Below are 24,382 nucleotides of genomic sequence, written 5' to 3'. Positions count from 1 at the left end.
TGGATTTTATGGTGCCGATCTCTATGTAAGTATAAATATTATTTTATATTGCTACCCTTCTGCTGATGAAGCCATTCTTTAAACCAGAATGCTAACGTTTTCTCTAGCTGTGTTTTCTCTCCAGCATCTGGTAGGTGCTCATTCCTCGTTAACTGGTTTCACCCATCCACTTATTTAAATTTGAAACAGCAGGCCCCCTCAGTGGTTGTATTCTGTTTTAAGTTTAGTGAACAGAAAAATTATTTTCCGTTGTTTCTATTTATAGCGTATAATGTTCCAACTTTTAATGCTTGAACCTTTCAAGCATTACACATTGGAAGCAGTTTGTTTTGGGCTATCATTTAAATGCAATGATACTAAAAAGAACATATCAAATAAAGTCGACTTTTGTTGCACTCGTTCATGTACTGCAACTGTCCTGTAAGATATACCTTGCTCAGTCAGTTGCTGAGGCTACCAGTATTGTTCACTAAATCTTGTATCCCTTAAATTTTTATTTTAAATTGAGCCAAAATATTACTGAGGAATGCTGGTGTATGGTGCAAACATTTGACTTTGAAATCAAATCCATCACCTTTGATCTCTAAGTGGAAATTGGAGATGGTTGACAAAAGAAATGTTGTGACAGGTGCTCAGAGTAAATTTTAACAAGTGTTTAATCATTTCAAGAGTGTGCAGTTGAACGGCCTGTGACTGTCCTTTGCTTTATGAATCTGGTGTTGAAAGGTTCATCAGCATAAAGCATCCTCCAATAATAGAATGGCTTGATCCAAGGAGGGTCTCTCGTTCTTTCTCTCTGTCTCTCTCTCTATTCAGTTGTTTCTTTTCCAGCCTCGTCGCCAATGTTCTTCCCTGTGTTTTATTATAGAATAGTGTATCAGGAACCAGTGTATAGCAGTAAGTTACCGCAGGTATGATAGAAATGTGTGAAGAGACCAATCGCACAGATTGTGGATTGCAGTGACAAATCCTACTAACAGCAAAGACTGCAGTTAGGGATGGGAGCAGGCACCAAATGAAGATAAAAGCATTCATGAAGAATGCAGTAATATCACCATGAGCTAACACAAACTTGAAAGGAGAGTCCCCTCCTCATGAATATAATTGGTAGGTTTACCTTTTATGGGTTAATGCTTATTACCAACTCAATGTGTTTCACTTTGAATTGTTCAAAAACCATAAGTGTGTCTCATCATGTTGGTCTGATTAAAGGGTGGAATACCAATGATTCATCCAGGGAGCATCTCTTTGGGTGGAGTGGAGTTGGAAATTCAAATTGAAAGGATGGTGTTCGCTGAAAGTCTTAAGGATCACTTTATTTACTATGAGTACAAGTTCTTTGTAAAGTCTCCCATTGTTTTTAGAAATAGTACTCCCATACCCCACTTCACGTAGGAGAGGGCAATGGAAATGTGACATTTTCTTCCAAACTTCTGCAGAGCCAACTGGGGGCTTTTTTCTGATTCTTCATTCACAGGATGAGAGAATCACTGGCCAGGCCAGCATTTATTTCCCAGCCCTAATTGCTCAGAGAGCAGTTAAGATTCACCCACATTGTAGTGGAGTCACACGTAGGCTTTACTAGGTAAGGACGGCAGTTTCACTGAAGTTACGCGAGAGAAGTGGATAGGTTTTGCCGCTAATCAATGATAGATTCATAGTCAGGCTGTTAATTCCAGATTTTTATTTAATTCGAATTCCACCTTTTGCCATGGCGGGATTGAAATCCAGGTCCCCAGATCATTACCTGGGTCTCTGGTTTAACAGTCCAGTAATACCACTAAGCCATTCCTCCCCTAACTGCCACCCTGACAGAAGACTGTCTGAGGACTAGGGTGATTCTCCCTTAAATCATTTATCTTTTTCCCAACAATAAAATCCTAGTGGCAGGCAGGAATGGTTTTCAAACCAGTACCTGTTTCTGTGTGCTGATGGAAGCCTGAAATATCCAAGTCATGAACAGTCATGGAAACAGAATTACAATAGCCTTGTTTACAGTGGAAATCTTTAAGTACGTATGTCTGTAATAAGAGAGACAAATGAGGGGAGTAAAAACTCTCCCTTTGTACGGTAGAAGTAATATCAGTGGGAAATGTGAAACCGACATACAGTACATTAATCATGCAGGAGAGTGTAGCTAAAACCTAATGCAATCTAAGCATTGAATTCCAATGAAGCAAGTCACTTTCATTCACTCCAGTGCATCAGGACATAAATGCATCATCTTTCCCATTAATTCACGTACCAGGCACATGATGATGTGTTTTAATTCACTGGCTAGCTCCAGGTTAGAGATTTCTTGTTAATATACAATAAATATTAAAATGCACGTCAGGTAGAGTTATTGCTGTCTGATCACTTTTCATGCATAGGGAATATTGAATTTTTTGTTCTTATAGCGATGATTGTTTTGGAGATCAGATTTCGCAGTGATTTAAAATTCCAGAATCTGATCAGTTTAAAAACTATTGATGTTCGACAATGCCCCTTGTAATGTTAGAAGCAGGTCTAAACTGTTACCTATTCTACTAATCTCAATGTAATAAAAACAAACCTTAATTCTACTGCAATTAACTGGAACTGGGTGAATTGTACAATCCATCCTACTGATATTGCACAGTCATCAGCAGTACCACCTTTTGGTATTTGCAAAGGGGTTTTTTTCACCCATTTTCTGCCCTCTGGGCAGGTGTTAATTGTTGATAGGTATGGTATAGGCAAATCTACCAATCACTAACCTAAATGAATCTCTGTGAATCTAAGTAGTATCAAGAGGCTATTCAGCTTTGGAGGGTACTCCATCTGAGCCAGGTCCTGCCAACTCTCATGCACCTGTCCAACAGGATCACTGCAAATTCGTAACCTCTGTTAATTTTCCCACTCCAGTCCAAGGGCATTCCAAACCATTGATAATTTCCCAATCACCATCCACTCGATGCCCCAATACAGCAAACTGAAAATAAAACTCTGTTATGATTTGTGTCATTTAGTATGCACTCGGCAGTGAATTTACCCAGAGAACCTTTGAGGCATTGCTCCTAAACTTATGTTCCCCTTGTCTAGCAAGGAAACTCCAGCTGAAAGACTAAAAATTGCTTAATAAATACAAGTGAGGCTGCCACACATTCTTCCCCTTCTTCTGTTCCAAACATTCACTGTGGTTAAAATCTCCTGCGAAATATACTTTACAGTGAGATCTACCATTCGTAGGATTCAAAATAAATTAGGACCTTATATAGAATGGAATTCTAGAAGTGAAAGGATTAATGTTTGATACAGCTGTTGCATTGAAGGTTAGCTTTTTTTTTCCATTTTACATTTCAGTAATGACACTTGTGTTTAAAAAATCGTTCCAAGCAAGCAGCTGCTACTTTAAGCAACCTTTTTTCCCCACACATCTTACATAAATATGCTATAGAGTTTGGTTAGTATTCAGCTCCCACCTCTAACTGCAGCAAGAACGTTTAATGTGGTTTGCTTGACGTGAACGTTAACCTCGTAGGTATGCGGAAGAGGCTGCAATGAGTGAATGGTGATCGTGAATGTTTATTACTTTTTTATATATACATTTTATACCTATATAATACTGAGAATCGTGGCTGCACGCTCTAGTAATCCAGGCTGTTTCCTTCACTCGGCTTGCCATAGCGTATAGGGCTGAGGGCTGTCTCTGGAGAATGCTGGGACGCCCAGAATTAGTCTGTGGATCATTTGGTTGGTGATTGCTAGTGCTGTAGATTCGGACATTCGCATGCTCCGATTTCTCCTGATTGACGGATACCACAGCTTGATTGTTTAGAAAATAAAGATTCATTTTGTAATTGCATCTTGTATATATTGTCTAAAACTGCATTTGTTTTAAATGTAATCTTGAGCTGCAGAGTGAACTACTCATTACAGCTATTTTGCAATGATATTAAATAAAGTCATGAGCAGTGTTCAAACGGTTGTAGTTTTGCACATCTGTCAGAGGTTTCTTGCTCACTATATTCCATTTTCTCCTCAGCCCTACTGGTCAGTTGGGAATGCACTAGTTCACTATTATATAATTGTGTTGGTTGATATCAGGTACGTAAGTAATGTGTATAAGAAGGAGGAGCAGGAGTAGACTGTTCAACCACATCTGCTGTTCATCATGGTCATGACCTCAACTCCGCTTTACCCATAATCCTGAACTCCCTTGTCTGTCAAAAACTGTCTGACACAGGCTTGAATGTATTCAATGACTCAACTTCCACTCCTCTCCAAAAGCCAACATTCTGAGAAAAGAATTCCCCTTCTTCTCTATCTTAAACAAGAGACCATTTAACCTGAAACTGTGTCTCCTAGTTCTAGATTCCCCACGAGGGAAGACATTGTCTCAGAACCTACTGTTATCTGTTTTGGTATGGTCTCCTGTTGTCCTTCTAAAATCCAGTATGTGCACAACATGTTCAAATTTTCCTTATATTTTCCTCATCCTTCCAGTTTGTCTCATCTCAAGCATCAACATAATGACCCTTCTCATGCTTGCAATAGCGGTACTTCACTCCCTCCTTAAATAAGGAGACTAAAACTGTCTGCTGTCTTACTAAAGCTGTATACAGCTGTGGCAAGGCTTCCCTACCTGTATGCTCCATCTGCTTTGCAAAGAAGGCCAACATTCCATTTTTCTTCCTGTTTACTTGCTGGACCTCCACCCTGATTTCTTGTAATTCATATGTGAAGGCTGTCAGATTCCTCTCTCTCACAATTCTACTTTTTCTCTAATCGAGTGACTAGTGATTCTTGGACATCAGCGCATGTGGAGGAATTTGATTTGTGGGGCCAATTGGTATCGATAGAATTGAATATTTAAAACTCGTCTATCCTCTTGCTTTATCCTTTAATTTTTTTCCATCTCAGAAAGCACTCAATCTTTTCTTCTCACCTTCATTCCATTTTTTTACTTGGGGACTTAGCTAGTATGAGTTTCTTCACCTGAAGGTGGAAGGATAACTTTAACTGTACTCCACTGAGAAGGGGAAAAGGTCAACAGCCAGTGGCAAACGGTAAGAATACCAGCCGCCACTTTGTTAGTCTCACCATGTTGAGAAGCATGCAGCACCAGCACAGCCCCGAACTACCTGCGCATGATGAGTTGGCAAAAGTAAAACCTTATTTCAGCCAGAGCACCGAGTGAAACGGGAATGGCACTTTTAGAGGATATGTAGGGTTACTTGTACGGCAGTTACTTAGTGGGCTCCCTGCAGTGTTAGAATATTGCACTTGACAATCTGTCTAAATTATCAAACCTAATGCTTTGAAAGTAGTTGGTAACCTCTAAATGTTGACATTCAAGAATTTTTCTACTATCCTGAAAATCAAAAAAGTTTAAAATCTGCAGTGTTAACAATAAACATAAATGCATCAATGTTTGCTTTAAAATTCGTAATAAATGAAACAAATGCAGTTTTTGCCATTAATTTGGTGTGCATGTGACCATTTAGCCATATTCTTAGACATCATGTTTTGTTTTATATATAGGGTGGGTATGCAGCCTACAGGTATGCACAGCCAGCAACTGCTACAGCCACTGCATACAGTGACAGGTAAGAACCAAGTATATCCATTTCTCACTGTTCTCATGCCTGCTTCTGAGGTGTTCGTTGCAGCAGGAACGATGTCTCTTTGTTGTTATAGTGAGTCCTCTTTGTCATGTGAGATCACCATGCTGCTATAGCCTGCATTTGTTTACTGCATTTGCCAGTAGAAGTTCTCTGCACAGGAATCATTAACAAAATGCATCATTTTGGAGACTGGTTTATCGAAAGTTGCCTCACTGAGAGTGCTTTGCATGGATTATCCATTAGTGAGTGAATCACCAGCATTGCATATTATCCTAGAGAGGGTGTCAGTTTTCATCCTCCACACACAGATTAGAATGAAACGATTGTCAATTGAGAGACAGACAAGAAAAATCAGGAAGAATGAAAACGCATTCTAGATATTATGTCTCTTTGCAATTTCTGACAGCTTTCTCCTATACTTAGTCTTGCTGAAGATACTGACTGCTCAAGGTGATTTGTTTTCACATGCAACAGTCATTTCATTGCCTTCCTCAAGTAGCCATTATTCATGTACAAGATATTCACATATTAGTCCCAAGTGACCTGTAATGGACAAGTTGAAGAGTAGTCGGAGCGTTATAAAGGCCAGTGATAAAATGTTGCACCTTTGCAGAAATGCAATCTTGGGACAGGTCCGAAAACCTCAACCACTTGCCAGCAAGGCAGGAGTCATCTTTAGCTTTAAATATGTGTTTAATGCTGTTACCTGTATTCCCCTTGCTCCTCCCTTGATGACGTTGTATGAAATTGCAGCTTTCATTTTTACATGGCTGAGGTTTACTTCACTCCCGTTCTCAATTTCTCTACTGTTGCTGCTTATCCAACATCTAGTATTAAACAAAGGGGAATTTCCTTCAATTAAGTATTGATGAGATTGAAGCCATTACTTGTGAGCTCCAAACTCCATTCCCAGAATCAACTACATCCCATCCCCTGGCAACAATATGAGGTTGAGTGAGCTGTTCACAATCTTGGTTCATATTTAACCTTGAGGTTTTTTTTTAATTCATTTGTGGGATATGGACGTCGCAGGCTGGCTAGCATTTCTTGCCCATCCCTAGTTTCCCTTGAGAAGGTGGGGGTGAGCTGCCTTTTTGAACCGCTGCAGCTCTCCTGCTGTGGATTGACGCACAGTGCTATTAGGGAGGCAATTCCAGGATTTTGACCCAGCAACAATGAAGGAACGGCGATATATTTCCAAGTCAGGATGGTGAGTGACTTGGAGAGGAACTTGGAGGTGAAGGTAGCTACTAACCTCAAATACAGGCTGTCGTTATTGGTTCCCAGTAAAGCAACACCATTCCAGTTGTAACATGCTGTAAAATGTGAATAACTTCAGAGCCGGTTAATCTCAAGGGTCCTTTTCTAACCTTATTACAGAATTCTGTTTTTTAAAAGAAAGGTCTTCATCTCCTTATGGCCTATATGTTTGTGTATAATAGTTTGGTCTCAGTCAAATCCTTCAGCATGCATTTCCTAGAATAAAACAACTGAATCAAAGGTTCAGTTTAAATAGGTATATGGAATTTGAAACAAACAAATCAGCGATGATTTTACTGAAGGCTCCGGGGCCCAAATGGCCACCTTTTGCTCCTAATTAGTATGTTTGCATCAGACGAATCACAACACAAAAAGACCTACAAAAAAGGTGTAAGAATCCTTCTAACATGCCCTGTTGTCAAGATCCTCCTGATACACTAAACTTTCACCAGATATAAGTGGGGAGGGAGGTGATGGCCTCGTGGTATTATTACTGGACTGTTAATCCAGAGACCCAGGTAATATTCTTGGGACTTGGGTTCAAATCCTGCCAATTAGTGGAATTTGAATTCAATAATAAAAGAAATCTGCAATTAAGAGTCTAATGATGACCATGAATTCATTGTGGATTGTCAGAAAAACACATCTGGTTCACCGGTGTTCTTTAGGGAAGGACACTGCCATCTTTACCTAGTCTGGTCTACATGTGACTCCAAACCCACAACTGTGTGGTTGATTCTTAACTGTGGGCAATTAGGGATGGACAATAAATGCTGGCCTAGCCAGCAACTCCTCATCCTGTGGATGATTTTTTTTTAAATAGCATCAATGGCAGCACCAACAACCATCCATATTGTCCTTATGAAGGGCTTGGGGAGCTAGCTGCCGCCTTAACTGCTGTGGTCCATGTGCTGTAGGGAAGTGATGTTAGGTAGACAGTCCCAGGATTTTGACCCGGGAACGGCAATACATTTCCAAGTCAGGACAGTGAGTGACTTGGAGGGGAACTTGTAGGTGGTAATGTGGCCTTATATTTCTAGATGGTAGTGGTTGAGCGTTTGGAAGGTGCTGTTGAAAATCATTGATGTGTTAAGCAGAGAAAATTATTTATTCATTATTTATTCTGTAAAAACCTTTCATACTTTGAAACCTCAATGAAATATGACCTTACTCATCTTTGTTAAGGTGAAAAAAGCTGTAATATTTTTGAAAGCATTTATTTGTGATGCTCTAGTTAATCTTTGCTGTATCTTTCCAGTGATTTTAATCCTATATTGAGGGCCCAGAAATGCATTCAAAGCACGAGTTGTGACCTGATCAATTGGCTAGTCCAAATTCAACAACTACTTGCACTTAGCATGTTCAATGTGGAAAAATCTACCAAGAAATGTAATCAGGCAAAAAGTTACTCTTCTGTGCCTCGTCTTTGGCACACACCTCGTGTCATTGATTTATATTGCACAGAAACTGGCCCTTCAGCCCACCTTGTCCATGCCAACCAACAGAAGCTGCACCACGCTAATTCCATTATCTGCATTTGGTCTGTAGCCTACAACATGCCTTGGCATTTTAAATGCTCATCCAAATGCCTCTTAAATGTTGCCAGAGTGTGTGAGGCGCACCTGCCTCCACCACCCCGTCAGGTAGCACATTACATATTTATACCACCTTCTGGGAGGAAAACTGTTTGAAGCCATTGATAGTGAAATATCCTGCTCTGATTTGGTGCAACCATATAAGTGAACAACATTTTTACCTTGGATTTTCTTGCCCCAGTTTGTTCCTTTTACTTACTACTTCTGCTTCCTAAGCTGGAAAATCATTTAACTGTAAAAGTATTTTGTTCCCTGCATATGCTCTCTGAAATCAAACTACTTTATCATGTGTTGGGAAAGCCATGTTTGTTTTTTTAAAAAAAACTGTCTGGTGAATGATGCATTGCATTCTTTACTATTACTCCCCAAAGGTAGAAACCTTCCAATTTGGTCAAGAGAGATTCTCTGATTTCATTTGTGATTTCTTGGCAACATTTCACATGGGTCTTTGTTGAAAAGATCTATCGTGAAACTATTTCAAGTAACTTGCTTGCGTTTATGAGCCACCATTGTTCAAACTTGTCTGTCACGGACGATTTTATAGCTTAACGGGTCACTGCTCGTTGCAGCCATTAATTGAGGGGTAAAGGACTTGCCTTTCTAAGTGAGTTGGTACTGGCTAACTTTTCAATGGCATATAAGCATTTGTTACATGATGAAAGATTACCCATTTAAAGAGGCATGTTATTTCTTGAAGCCTGCATACTGTAAGAGCCCACACTAGCATTCCTGCAGTCTCTTGTCAGGTGGAGGGATTTCGTGCTTGGATATGCAAATGGATGATATCGGAATAGTGTAGGTTAGATGGGCTTCAGATTGGTTTCACAGGTCGGCGCAACATCGAGGTTCGAATGTCCTGTATTGCACTGTTATATTCTATGTTATCTGGCTATTTGTTTATTAGATCCATTGTGTAGTATGCATGATAGGGGTTTTAGGATTGAGTGGATAAAATCTGATTGCTGCTGTACAACAGATATCAGTATAACTATGCCTCAAATAATTTTCCTTGTCCGTGAAAGTGGCACATTGATTTCTTTTCAGTTCTGATTTGATATTTCTTCATTTTGGTTTGCAGCTATGGGCGTGTTTACACTGCGGACCCCTATCACACACTCGCTCCTGCTCCCACCTACGGAGTTAGCGCTGTGGTGAGTAACTTCTGTGACCTTTTCTTCCAATGGCAGCAACGTTATACCTTTTTAATGTAGTTCTAAGGCTCCTCTCAGAAATACAATGTGCCACAATGGGTTTTAAGCCAAAGAAAATTATTTTAACTCAAGCAATGATCTAAAGCTTGCTCAGGCCAGGTAGGTTTTAACAAGAGTAAAATAGAGATTGGGAGGAAATTACAGATTGAAGTCTGGATTTCTGAAAACAAAACCCACAAAGGTGGGAAAAGAAGTGGGAACAATGAGAGGCCAGTACTGGAAGAACGAGAAATCTGGGTGGCTATAGGGTTGGAGAATGTCTGTGATAATGAATGTGTAAGGTTTTAAACATCAGGACAAGATGTTGAACGACTGATCTGCCATTAGTTTTCAGTGAGTGTACAGATGGTGGGTCAGTGGGAGATCTTACAACACAGTAGCCTGCATGACGTGAAGCATTGCTTGAGGTAATATTTAGTCTGTAGAGATGACTGGAAAGACATTGGAGTATTAGATCTGGAGATCTTGATGGCAAGAATGACATTTTCAGCAGATGACGGAAAAAGAGCGGATAAAGAGGAGATTATGGTGATGCAAATCAATAGTTATATAGTGGAGACAATCTAAGTCATAACCTCAGATCAAGTTTGATGAAGTTTGATGAAGTTTGCAAGCAATTTGATGCAACTCCTGCACCTCTCAATGTCAACTTCCTTGAATTAGTGGCAAATATGTGGAGCATGTAGTTGGGACTCAGATTTCACAGTGAAGGTAAGTGAGTGGATGTCACGAAAACACTCACTCACCAGACACAAGACTGGAAGATGAGGAAGCAAATGTAATTTGTGTTGGATTTGAGTTGACAGTATGTAATTGTGACATAATAAACTAAACTGCAAAAAAAATTGTGCACACTCTAAATGACTGAAGCATGAAAGTTGCACCAATGTTACGAAAGTATTGAAATCTAGGAAGAAGAGAAACAGATTATGGGAGTATGGATATGTACTTGTAGGCTCAGATTTCTTCAGTAGTGGCTTAGGACTGGAATCACACATGGGCCATACTGACCTTCTGTTTCTTGGGCTGGGCAGGTGATTGTTTAAGTGTTTTAACCCTCTTAGGTTCCCTCAATGAGGGATTTTTGCAGGGAATATGAGGCCTTCCGTTGAGGCAGATCCTTCCCTTAAGGGCATGAGTGAGATGTCTGGAGGTTTTACAGCAATTTATATCTTGCCTGTATCCAGCCAAGTTAGTGAACTCAGTTTAACAGTTTTCCACGATGAGGTTTGAGCTGTCAACCTCTGATTGGATTGCTTGTACCATAATCGCTAAGTTAGTACAGTAAAGTGGTAGTGAAACGTAACCTGTTGCAGTACTTGAGATGCTGGTAGCATGTCACTTTGGTACTGCGGCATGCTGTGCTCCAGTTGGGTGGAATGTAATTTATCTTGCTGCATTTCTTTTCCAAATAGCTATTCCCTGTGTAGGCCCAGACATTGAGTGTTGTTGAGCCTTGGGTAGGAGAGTGTGAAGCACCATGCCAGAGCATGGTCCAGCCTCAAGATTACCAAAGTATGCATTTTCCTATGGAGAATACTAGTTAGAAAGTAGGGCCAACAGACCTTGCTGATTGCCCTTCCCTCTTTTCCAGGCCAGTGACACTCAACCAATTGTGACAGCTTAATTGTCATCTTTTGGCTGAGAGTAGCCATCTCCGAACTGACCAGAATAGTGTCTGGAATCTTGTCACCTATGTGGGTCGGTGCGGTGGTGAATTCTGGAGTCAGTTCCTTCAAAGTTGATGAATGTTTTGAGACAGTCTCTACCTATCTTGAGACTTAGAGACACAGCTGTCTAATTAGTCATTTTTCACGAATCATATATAACAGAGATATGCAAACTTAGAGAACTCAAAGTAAAATTAAAGTTTTTAAAAGCTTATATTGACTAGGCTGAGCAAATTATTGTTGCTGTTAGATTAATAAAAGCAGCCATTTTTCTGCTATTGGTGGAATTGTCTGGGAAGCAGGAAGTTGATAAACAGTAGGTATATGAAATTGTTCAAATTTGATGTGACTGCTGCTAGAACTCCATCCATCCTCCTCAATCGAATCTGTCTGCAGACATACACCTTGATAGTGTTGTCAGCCAAGCTGAGAAATGTTTTAATTTCACCATATGTGTGGCTGATGTCCACTCGGGCTTTTCTGATCAACAAATCTCTGAAACATACGAACAGGCGCTAAGTTCAGTTAATGTGATCGATTAGTTTCTCGTAGGTTATTAATAGAGCACTCCAGCGTTCAGTTGAATCTCTGTGCTCCTGATTGATGAGATGGCCTAGAATGAAGTGTTTATTTCTGATTCTCTGCACTCCCTATAAATAAACAGGGCTGATCTGAAAACTTTATATTGGCCTGCTGTTAGTTCTTTGATTCCTCTATTAAACTTCATTTAAGATCTCTCATTTTGAGAACAAGCTGACATAACAGTCAACAGGCTAGTGATGCGCACATTCTACACTTCAGACATCACCGCTCAGGCTGAGAGATGTGAGATTACTATCAGTACTTCGACTGTCCTGTGGGTTTTATTGTCATGACCCCAAGTGAAAATGAGGGGCCTTCGGAATGGATTGACCTGGGACAAGAGCATCAAGAACGAAAGGGCAAGAGCCTGTTCAGAGAATGACCCCTGTCTTAGATCAGGCAGGAAATACAGGTCACCCTTAAAACTGCATTACCACAGTAATCATTGCAGATTTAACTTCAACCTTGGCAATCACTGCTGTATTCGCCCCAAATAATTGCTGGGCACAGTTGGTGTTTCTGTGAATAAACGCTCATCGATATCTTAGCAGGTCTGGCAGCATTTGTGAAGGAAAAAAAAAGAGTTAAAAGAGGAAGGGTCACTGGACCGGAAACGTTAACTGTTTTTTCCTTCACAGACACTGCCAGACCTGCTGAGCTGTTTTTGTTCCTGATTTACAGCATCTGCAGTTCTTTTGGTTTTTACTCATGAATATCTTTTTTGATACAAATAAATAAAGGTTTCTTTCCCTTCTTGTCATGAAGGTGCTGGGTTCCACGGGCACCTGTTCCCTTTAATAGTCAGTGTTGTCAGGCTCTTTAAACATAGAAATTACCACAGAAGGGAAATCCTGTTCTCATCCAATATGCACACTTCCTGAACTGACCATTGGTTCACGGCGATGAATGGGATCATTGTGCCTTTCCATTGGGTCTAATGCATGAGGTCGTTTGTTAAAACCTTACAGGCGCAACATGTTATTAGTTCCTAACCAGCCGCCTCATGTCAGCAAAGCAAAGCTTGGAGTTGTCTATTACCTTCTAACCTGTTTTCAAACCTATTGCCAATCTTGCACACCAACCAGACAGAGAACTGCCTTTGCTGGTGAGGGTGTTGCAACTTGTTGCCGTGAGCATTTACAGCGCCTGTATTTCACGTGCTCAGTTTACATGATACTCAGGGCTCATAAACCTGCCATAGTATCAGTGAATTAAAACAGCAGGCAGAATTGAGAAAAATGCATGTTGTGTTTTGGAATGTAAATATTTGGAATTGTCTAAAATGTGTCTCTGATCTGGCTGGGTGGGTAGGATTAGCAACAGGTTTTCTAAATGAAGCAGTGAAAGTGAAGATGAGCAGGTGTGTTCGCTGAAGGCACACACAAGGCTATTTTCACAGTTGTTCACAGTTCTACTCATCGTTTTTTCAATAATGTAAAACCTGAAGTTCAGACCTTAAAGAATAGAAGTGAGGGTTTTGGGCCCACAAACCTGGAGACAGTTGCTGGCCAACTGATGCACTTGAAGTTTCCCCAGCCACAAACTGCTGCCGTAGCAACTGACACTGAACTGTGTACAGACAGTTTGGATTGGCTGTTATCGTGTCGTGGCCAAGCCTCCGGGCCAGGTGGCATTCATTCAGCATTTTAACAGAAGTCAGTGAAAACATTGTAGATTCTCTAATTATAATCTATAAAACCTCTGTAAACTAACAAATGGCTCCTTTACGTTGGAAAATTACACACCACTCCGCTACTCAAGAAAATTAGGGGCAAGACTAAGGAGTTGAGGCCACTTACTTAGCCTGACATTTTTTTCGATATTTACTACTATTCTAGATTAAGCCAAACTTTGAAAACTTTCAGAAGTTCAGAGAAAGTCAGCATGACTTTAATTTGTGCCTGATGAGTATGATTCACCTTCTGAAGGGATACCTAAAGCAACAGCAAGATATTGTCTATGAATGTAATTTATATGGGCTTCAGCTGTTCCCCTCAAGAAATTGTTAAGAGATTGAAATATCTGAAATTTTTTTTACTGATTACTGATGTTGCAGCTCATTGCTCCTCCTAGCAAGACATCACGTCTCGTGGTGCCTCACTAATCTGCCTTGCGCTACCATTCTTCCCTCACTGCCGCCCTTCCGCATCTGCTCTGTGACATCCGTCATCCAACTACACATAGGTCAAGCCGTCTTTCAGCTGCCCTTCCTCTTTACTCTCTGGGAGCGATCTCTTTATCTCTTCAGCTTCAATCAAATGGCTGAAATACTGCCATTAGCTTTTCTGGATGTTCTGAAGAAGAGTCACTGGACCTGAAATGTTAATTTTATTTTCCTCCCACAGATGCTTCTTGACCTACTGAGTTTCTCGGCACTTTGTTTTTTGTTTCTGATTTCCAGCTTCTGCAGTTCCTTGGTTGTTTTTGTACTAATTGGTGCTGTTTTGGCTATTGAAATTTCCTCTTTGAATATATACCAGATCCATTTGTGCGTTAGGCTATCAGAGAAACATAAAACAATTGAGAATAATTATTTTAAAAATTAAAGCTCAATGAGTCACTTCATTAAAAAAACATAATTGAAGCAGAATTTGGTGAAGTAGACTCTGGATTTAAGAATGTAAGCAGTAGGAGCAGGAGTAGGCCATCCGGCCCCTGGAGCCTGCGTCGCCATTTAATAAGGCCATGGCTGATCTTTTTGAGACTCAGCTCCACTTGCCCACCTACTCACCATAACCCTTAAATCCTTTACTGTTCAAAAATGTATCTAGCCTTGCCTTAAAAACATTCAGTGAGGTAGCTTCACCCACTTCACTGGGCAGAGAATTCCACAGATTCACAACCCTTTGGATGAAGAAGTTCCTCCTGACCTCAGTCCTACATCTGCTTCCCTTTATTTTGAGGCAATGCCCTCTGGTCCTAGTTTCACCTGCTAGCGGAAACAACCTCCCTGCCTCCACCTTATCTATTCCCTTCATAATCTTATGTGTTTCTATAAGATCTCCCCTCATTCTTCTGAATTCCAATGAGTATAATCCCAGTCTCCTCAGTCTCTCCTCTTAATCCAGCCCTCACAACTCTGGGATCAACCGAGTGAATCTCCTCTGCACCCCCTCCAGCACTAGTATATCCTTCTCAAGTAAGGAAACCAAAGCTGCACACTGTACCCCAGGTGTGGCCTCACCAGGACCCTATACAGCTGCAGCATAGCCTCCCTGTTTTTAAACTCCATCCCTCTACCAATTGCAGATAAAATTCCATTTGCCTTTTTAAATTATCTGCTGCACCTGCAATCCTACTTTTAGCAATTCATGCACAAGGACACCCAAGTCCCTCTGCACAGCAGCGTGCTGCAGTATTTTACCATTTAAAACATAGTCCATTTTGCTGTTATTCCTACCAAAACGGATTACCTCACACTTATCAACATTGTACTCCATCTGCCAGACCTTTGTCCACTCACTTAGACTCTATATCCCTCTGTAGACTTTGTGTCTTCTACACACTTTGCTCTACCACTCACCTTAGTGTCATCTGCAAACTTTGACACACCACACTTAGTCCCCAACTCCAAATTATGTGTGTAAATTGTAAACAATTGCAGTCCCAACACTGATCCCTGAGGCATATTACTAGCCACTGACTGCCAGGCAGATAAACACCCATTACCCCTATTGTTTGCTTTCTACTGGTCAACCAATCCTCTATCCATGCCAATACATTACCTGTAATATTGTGCAATTTTATCTTAGGTAGCAGCCTTTAGTGTGGGACCTTGTCAATTACCTTCTGGAAATCTAGATACACCGCATCCACAGGTTCCCCAACGTCCACCATGCAAGCACCATGTCCTCAAAGAATTCCACCAAATTAGTTAAACATGACCTACCCTTCATGAACCCATGCCGGGTGTTCTCAATGGGACAATATACATCCAGATGTCTTGTTATTTCTTCCTTAATGATAGATTCAAGCATTTTCCCCACTGCTGAAGTTAAGCTAACGGGCCTATAATTACCTTTTGTCTACTTCCTTTTTTAAACAGTGGTGTCACATTGGCTGTTTTCTAATCTGCGGGAACCAGCCCAGAGTGCAGTGAATTTTTGTAAATAATTACAAGTGCATTTGCATTTTAGACTGAAAAAAATGTGAGATTTATCCAAATTCTATATTCGGACCAAATAGTGAGCAGAATTGGAAGAGTTCCTAAAATAAGTCAGATCCAGTAAAATCCAGAAGTTTGAAATATGATTGTTTTCATCTTTTTGAAGTTCATATTCAATTATAGTTGGAAGTAATTGATGTAAGAAACAGATGTGAAGATTGAAGTGAGTGAATTCCTGATATCGTTCAGTTGACTGAGTGATACGAACAGTGTCAGTGGTGATTTTCTCTCATGGCTTTGGGGTGAGGCAAGAACAGCACTTTTTGCTCTGGAACTGAGTCAACAGACCACTTCAGAGGTATTGAGGTAACCATGTTGCTATAAATCTAGAGTGGCATGTAAGCTAACTGGGTAAATATGATAGATTTCATCCTCCAAAGGGTATTACTGAACCAAATGTCTTTTTAGATAACTCATCATAGTTCACGTATCCACCATAATGGAAACTAGCTTAACAATTCCTTAAATGAGCCAAATGAATTTCAATGTCGGTAAATATAACGGTAATTTATTTTAGATCTGAAAGCGATAAAGTTAGTGTACGTTCTCAATGGTGCAAGGCTTGGGAGGTTGAGATAAATAAATAATTAAAATATCAGGGACAGGTAAAATAATACTAAAAAGGTTTGTGAAATATTGAGATGACAAGGTGTAGAGCTGGATGAACACAGCAGGCCAATCAGCGTCCCTATTTATTTCAGAATCCCCTTCCCCTCCCCCATTTCTGAAGGAGGGTCTAGGCCTGAAACGTCAGCTTTCCTGCTCCTCTGGTGCTGCTTGGCCTGTTGTGTTCATCCAGCTCTACACCTTGTTATCTCAGATTCTCCAGCATCTGCAGTTCTTACTATCTCTGTTTGTGAAATATTGCCCTTTTATATGCAGGGTATTTAGAATTCTTCAGAGGGCTGTTGAGGCTAGGTCATTAAGTATATTCAGTGTTGAAATAGACATATTTTTAATCAGCAAGAGAATAAAGGGTTGTGGGAAAAGGCAGGAAGAGAGTTGAGGCTTATCAAATCAGCCATGATCTTATCGAATAGCCATATAGAATCGATGGGATGAGTGGCCTATTATGTTACTACTTCTGCCCATCACTTCAAAGCATTTTTCCTACTGTGACCCCTTTCTGTAGCTTGAATGTTGTTGACTCCAGCAAGGGTGAGAACTGAGAGAAGGTGGGGGAGAACGCCTATGAGCACAGATGGATATCAGAACATAAGCACAATTTTTCTAACTCAGTCAGAGCTCTGTAGTAACCATTGCTACATCAGAGCTGATGGCCCCACATTCCCGACCCCCACTTTGGGAAGTCGTGATCTAGGGTACGATGAAATAGACCGGAGTCATATATCAGCTGTGCAAAGCCCTTGTTAGACCACACCAGGACTAATGTGAGTTGCTCAAAAGGAGATACTGGCCACCAGCAAGTTGATCATAACCTGATCAGTGTCCTGTCCATCTTTACATATACTTATCAGCAAAACCATTTAGATGGAGTTTAAAAGGCAGAAATGTAGGCCTGTTTTTGATTGAGAGTCAAATTTGGGATATCTAGAGTATGGTTGGATGGCACTGTTAACAATTAAATCATGGCACAGCTAGCTCTGCAGCTGCATTTTTGCGCAATGCTATTCAAATGTTAATTAGTGAGCACTGATTAAAGGATATTGAGTTTGAACAGCTAGAAACTGTTTGTAGCTGCATTAACTGCACACAGTTGGAGTTCTGTCCGCTTGAGGTTGATTCGCTGCTGTTCAGCTCCACGTTATTGTTGAGCTTTTCAACTTACTTAAGTCTCCACCACTGCAATCCGTCACTGCACTATGCATTTTTGACAAAATGAAGTAGTAAGCAAAATATTTTGTTTTGGGCTTTTTCTGAAGATTTATATGTTAATAGCCAAGGACTGTGTTATAGAGCAGATTGAATCACTGTGGAACAAGGACTGTGCCATTGTACAAAGTATACATGTGGTGACTTTGGACATCCTGACCACGTTCTGCTGTCCATCCTAAAGTCAAAATAAAATGATGCTAAAACATTACATATTGGCTAAAATTCACAAAACTTATTTACAGTTTATTTGAAGGCAAGTGGTAAATGAAAGAATGGCTTATCAATTTGTGCAATGCTTAAAAATGTGAAATGGAAATAAGCCATCGTGAGCTGGTTCTTCAGTATCTAAATTTCACTTTTTGGAGGCCTCCACGTCAACTGTGTAAATCTCACTTCATGCTCCTGCCACAACTCTCACTACTTTAATTCCATTACCTTGGAGATGTTAGATGTCACATATTTATATATTGCAGAAGGAGTGATTATACGGAATACTCATATGTCTCACTTATTTGGGTCCTAAGCCCTCAGGATACCATGACCATATACAGCTAAATTTTTGTGAAAATGAAGCTGAAGCAGCGGCTTTTATCTTCTAACCTTTATTTTTTAGTTTGATAGTTCCTAACTTACGTTAATACAGTAACTTCTCCAGTTAGATAGCATTGTAGAAAATCATTCTATGGTTTGTGCTCCATTAGTTGAGTATTTTTCCTTTAAAAAGAACTTAAAATCGGTCTTGTTATCCATGGGCTGGGCAGGTTAGAATTTGAGGATTTCTGCTCTTGATACCTCTCTAAAACATCTGTCTCAGCTTTGCAATGATAGGATCAGAAGAAATGAACAGTCATTACTTTGCTTGCTTATTGTTTTTTTTTCTTTCTCAGGCTAGTTTATACCGAGGTGGATACAGTCGTTTCGCTCCCTACTGAAAGTGATGTGAACTCCTGCAATGGGAACAGCCCCTTCCCAAGGCCTGGGTGTTGCAATATTACAAGTAGTGGAACTTTATAGCAACTCAACATGAAAAAAAATACACGAGAAAGCGAGGAAATCATTACACGAGAGAGAGAGAGAGAGAGAGAAAAACCTAATTTTTTATACCTCATTATGTTCTTCTAAACATGTATTTTTTTTCCTTCTGTTTCTGCCTTCATTTTTTTTTGTTCCAAAGATTGTTCAAACAGTTTTTAACTGTGCTATAAAAGTGCATTTCTTTGTGTGTGCAGTGACTTTTATGAAATCAGCTTCATCTGACAAAAGAGAATCAGAAGAAACTAAACTATTAGTCTCAAAAAAAAAGTCAGTGAAAGCCAACAGTGAAATTTGGTGCCGATTAGAAGCTGGTCCCAGGTACTGCATTGTGTAGAACAGCAGTAACGAAGAATTGTAGTTACTGAGACTCCGAGACTCTGGGTTGATGTGGAATTTCACTACTGAAGATGGGTCAGTGCAGAATAAGGGAGGGAAGGGGATGGTAATGACCCACGTGCATGTTCATGGAACCAGTTTATGCTGCATTTTGTTCTCGGAGGGAGGAGAACAGCAGCTTCCAACAGTTCACTATTTCCAGATTTGGTCAGCCAGCTAAATGGTGTCTATTTGCATCTGACTAAACAACAGCAAGAGCCCAAAAAAAACAATCAAACTCAGTGAATGCATCTTTATCTTACATTATTTCTTTTAAATGATAAGCTCCAGAAGCTGGCCACCCCAATAATGTACTTTTTTTCTGAGTACATTTGCTTTTAAAAATTATTGATTTAAATTCTTTAGAATCCCACTAGATTTACCTAGCACATCCAAACGCAGGTAGTAACCATCCCGGTGCGAATGGACTTGCTATTGTACTTAAGCTTCAGTTAGCACCATTAAGAGATACAGTCCAAAATTGTTGCATGTTTTAATTGCATCAGAGCTGGCATTAGTGCACATGTATTATCCAATTTGTTTGTATCCCTATGTTTTTTAATGTAGCCTAGGATGTGCTGTGATTGACACCCTTGCATTCAGCAGACTTGCAGTTTGAAAACTGGTGACATTTTAATCCAACCATTTTATTGCCCCTAACCACTCGTGCAGATTTGGGTTTCCTTTTGTTTGCTGCCTTCATTTCACTTACCTCAGCAGGTAACAAAATCAGCGATGGAGATGATGCACGGAAAATGGTGGCCTGGCCCTGATACAATCAGGTGTAAAAGGAAGCAGGGTGTATACCGATGGAAATGAGAGAGAGTATGGTTGTTTAGTTGAAAAATTGTATCCAACAAATGATTCAGGACAGTCACCCAGTTCTACCTTGTAAGAAAGGATGAATTTCACACTAGTTTTGGCAAACATTTTAGAGGCATTCACGATGCCATTTCAGATTTTTAAGTTCAAGTTGAGCTGGTATGTGAGTTATAATCATTTGTTGATGCTGAAGCTAATAGTTTATTGTGCGGGCTCAGGACTGGCCCAGACCTTTCTGTTCTGCACCAGTGTTCCTGTGGCACTGGTTTATGATTTCGAACCCCGTTTATATCCTGCACTGGGAGACGTGGATTGAAACAGAAGTGCACTTTCATGTTTAGGACAAGTGCAGTTGCTGCCAGAGCTTCTGATCATGCAGTATCCAGTAAGATGATGTGTACTGCACCGGCTTAGTAAGCTGTTTAAAGAAAAAGGGACACTAGTCATAGACACCACACTGCCGCCCTTAAATTATGATGTTGTTTTGCAAGCCAAAGCGTGGTTTGTCGCTGTATGACAATTATGTTTTTTTGTATATAAAATATTTTAGTTGTCATTGTAATGGGGAAACATTCACAGAAACATCTCATCACAAAGGAAGGAATTTAAAATAGAAACTTGGTGTGGCACTTGATGGCACCTCCTGGTAGTGCTCCTGTTAGTATAGTTTCGCATGTAAAATGTTATTATAGAGGAAGGAAAACATAGTCACAGGCGACTTGTATTAGTGCGAGGTGTTTTTCAGTGTCACACCAGCTTTGATGATCATTTTCATTCCTATGACTACAAATCACATTCTTTTACATAGATTCACTTTTATATTATACCAGCAGAGGTTTTAGTAATTTAGCACTACAGCTGCACTCAACTCCACAACTGCCAAATAATCTCTTGGTCATGTTCTCTAAGCAATTATTGTCTTTTTTGTTGCTTTTTAAGACTCTCATAACAGCTATAGAATAGTCAGAATCTTTGGAGGGAATAATTTCAGGTTAGAAATCTTTTTAGATAAAAATTTGTCTTGATTCAGGCAGGAACTGGCTGTCTTCAGTCAGCAGCTCACTGGGTAAATGTCCAGCAACGCTGTCCATCAGGTCAGGTTCTCTGGTACTGACAATTTTTTTTTGTTTGATTTGTGTTTGTTAGAGTGTGTGGTGTTCATTCGGACAGTACCCAAGTGCAGCTTGTGGCTGTATCCTAACTGGAATAGGAAACTCTCACTCTTGGGTGTTGGTGATTAGGAGACACTGCCACAGTGGCATTGCTGATTCTTGTATCACTTAAACCTTCAGCTTTTGAAACACCATTTATTTCTTTCCATTTAATTGTAAAGCAGCTCCTCTACACAATCACTTTCCCAGTCTCCCTGCACTTCCTCCAGTTAAAAAACAAGAGAAATTATAAACTTCCATTACACATATTTTTGTTTAGCATCAGTCAGGGAGAGAATCTGATCTCCCAGCTTGCAGAGGAAAGGTGTAAAAAGGTGGGAGAGTTGGAATTTATGCTGTGGTGCAAGGCTTTGGCAAGGGAATAAAATAGGAGAAAACACTAAAAAAAATTGAAATAATATGCGCAGGTGGTATTTAATCCTCCTAGAGAACTAGCATCAACACTGTCCTGACCCTGATCCACCTTGTTTTGTGAACGTTTCCCTGGAAGGTATGATATATCGTATAGTAGCTTCATCACCGAGCAGTATTCATTGGGTTATAATTAGATATAATCATGAATGTTAAGTAGATAGGACATGGACTATTATTCCTTTTGTATTACTTCCCACGTATAAATTATTGATCTTGTTGCTGGCTTTTATAAACTCGAAGGAAGGGGAAATCCCTTCCTAACAGTAATAAAGCACTGTTTCTAAAATAAAACAAAAATGGTGAGAACACATTTGGATTCTGTATATTTGTGTTGGATGGATAGTTACTGGATTTGTTCTGATCAAAGTAAGGAATTAAGTTGCTAAATGTGGAATTTTTGTTCATCAAAAAAACTGAATATTTTATAATGCCAAAAGGTTGTATATTTGCATTTCCAGAAGAAATTCAATAAGGTGCCACATTAAAAGGTCACTGCACAAGATGAGCAGAACCTAATGCGCTTTAATAAGCAGTCACGTTGCTGCACACAAGTGTTCGTGCTGGTAGCCCATCATCGCTGTATATTCATGCAGTGACGTTATGAATGAACAGGAAAATTGAAGTAGACCAATACTGGCAAAGCCAGAAGAGGTAGACTTTGAGGACGTAGTCATACATTGTAAGTCCCAAAGTGTTTCACAGCCATTTATATCTGGTCATTTCTTTAAGGATGGCAGTGAAATTGCACAAACCAAACTATCTCATGGATGGTGGGCAGACTTTGGCTTAAGTGTCATTTTCACTGCATTTCATGGAGAGTTTCTCAGTGAGGCTTAGCATTTTGTTTCATCATTCTGTTGTTCCAAACTCAACACATTTCAACTCTGCATCGTACCCCTGTGGTGCTCCACTTGTCAATGCGAGCCCTATGTACCCTAGCCCTGGCCCACCCCACCCTCCGAACAGAACTACTTGCCCGAATATCCTGGGATCCCTGGGGCTATATTTGACACAAAGCCATAGACCCTGTCAAATGTCGTCAGTCCAGAGTTACCCTTCATGCAGGCGGTGGGGCATTGGGAACGTCCCAATTTTCTCAGCACATAGGTGGTATGGCTACTTCGTTGCACATCAAACTACACATTCCTACACCTATCGCTATTTCAATAGCAGCCAACAAGGCTTGCTTGCCCTCAGTCACCTCCCATCTTACATCCCTACGTCATTGCTGCAGTATAGACTACAAAATGTAAAAGCAGAAGTGGACCATTCAACCTGTTGAGTCTGTTATGCTGTTCAAGCAGGTCAGGGCTAATTTGATAATCCTCAGCTCCACTATTCTGTCTATTTCTCATAGTCATTGATTCCCTTACTGGTTTAAAAATTTGTTTATCTCAGCCTTGAATATATTTAACAGCCTAGCCTTGACACCCCTCTGTGGTAAAGAATTCCACAGAATCATTATGCTCAGAAGAAATTCTTGCTGGTCCCTTTTAAATGAAGGAACCCTTTTTTCAAGATAACTCACTGTGGCCCTCAACTCTTCCCACAAAAAGAAATAATGGCATCATCATCTACCCTGTCAACTCCCCTAAGAATTTTGTATGTTTCAGTCAGGCTGTCTGTCATTCTTCTAAGTTCAAAGATCGTGGGACCAATCTACTAAATCCCTCTTCAAAAGACAGCTGTTTCAGTATCAGGTATCAACCTAATGAACCTCTGAACTGCCTCCCGTGCCAGTCCATCTTTCGTTGGATAAGAAGCCTGGAATTGTTGACAGTATTCCACCTGTGGTCGAACTCATGTCTTGTATAGTTTAAGAAACCCCTCCCTTCATTTATAGCCCTTCCCTTTGAAATAAAAGCCAACATTCCATGTGCCTTCCCTACTGCCTGCTCAACTTGGATGTTAGCTTTTTGTGATTCATGGTCAAGAACTCCAAAACCCTTTGTTCTGTAACTTACTGCAGTCATCCTTCTGTGTCCCTCTGCAGACTGTCTTATGCTCACCACTTGCATTCCCACCTATCTTTTGACAGTACATTAACTTTTATCATTCAAGTCATTAATATAATAAACAATTATAGCCCCAGCACTGATCCCTGTGACAGACCACTATGCTGAAAATGCCCTGCCAACTGCAACACTCTGATATTGTTTAGCTAACCCTCTATCCACACCAGTATACAACTTCCAACACCATGAACTCTCGTCAAACACTTTTTCAAAATCCAAATATATTATCTAATTTATCCTACTTGCTACCTTCTCAAATAATTCTAGTTTTTTTTTCACACAAATTTGCCTTCTAAAGCCATGTTGACTCTGCTGGATCATATTATGCATTACTAAATGCTCTGCTCTTGCAGCCATTATGACAAATATTTTCCCAATAACAGGCTTTAAGCTAACTAGTCTACAGTTACCTTTTTTTCACTCCCCCATTTTAAGTAAAGGTGTTGCATTGGCAGATTTCCAGTCCTTTGGCACTTTGAGTCATACAGCATGGAAACTGATCCTTTGGTTCAACTAGTCTATGTGACTGTGTTCCCAAACTAAACTAGTCCCAGCTGCCTGCTCCTGGCCCATATCCCTCCAAACCTTTCCTCTTCATGTACCTATCCAAATGTCTTTCAAATGTTGTAATTGTACCTGCAT

The 24,382-nt window shown here is 40.2% G+C and overlaps 1 protein-coding gene across 1 annotated transcript in view; it reads left to right on the top strand.

Annotated features, from left to right (window-relative positions):
• Positions 1-18,989, top strand: part of LOC125447092 (RNA binding protein fox-1 homolog 1-like) — a 347,070-nt gene extending 328,081 nt beyond the window's left edge. The window contains 4 exon segments of the mRNA XM_048521195.2: positions 869-911; positions 5,506-5,570; positions 9,522-9,594; positions 18,795-18,989. Coding sequence (XP_048377152.2) covers positions 869-911; positions 5,506-5,570; positions 9,522-9,594; positions 18,795-18,839 — 226 coding nt within the window. The 3' untranslated portion in view covers positions 18,840-18,989.
• Positions 18,990-24,382: the final 5,393 nt, after the last annotated feature.

Source organism: Stegostoma tigrinum, chromosome 38 (assembly GCF_030684315.1).
Source record: "Stegostoma tigrinum isolate sSteTig4 chromosome 38, sSteTig4.hap1, whole genome shotgun sequence".
NCBI classification, from domain to species: Eukaryota; Metazoa; Chordata; class Chondrichthyes; order Orectolobiformes; family Stegostomatidae; genus Stegostoma; species Stegostoma tigrinum.
Note: the sequence above shows the minus strand (reverse complement) of the source record. Positions and strands in the feature narration are given on the sequence as shown.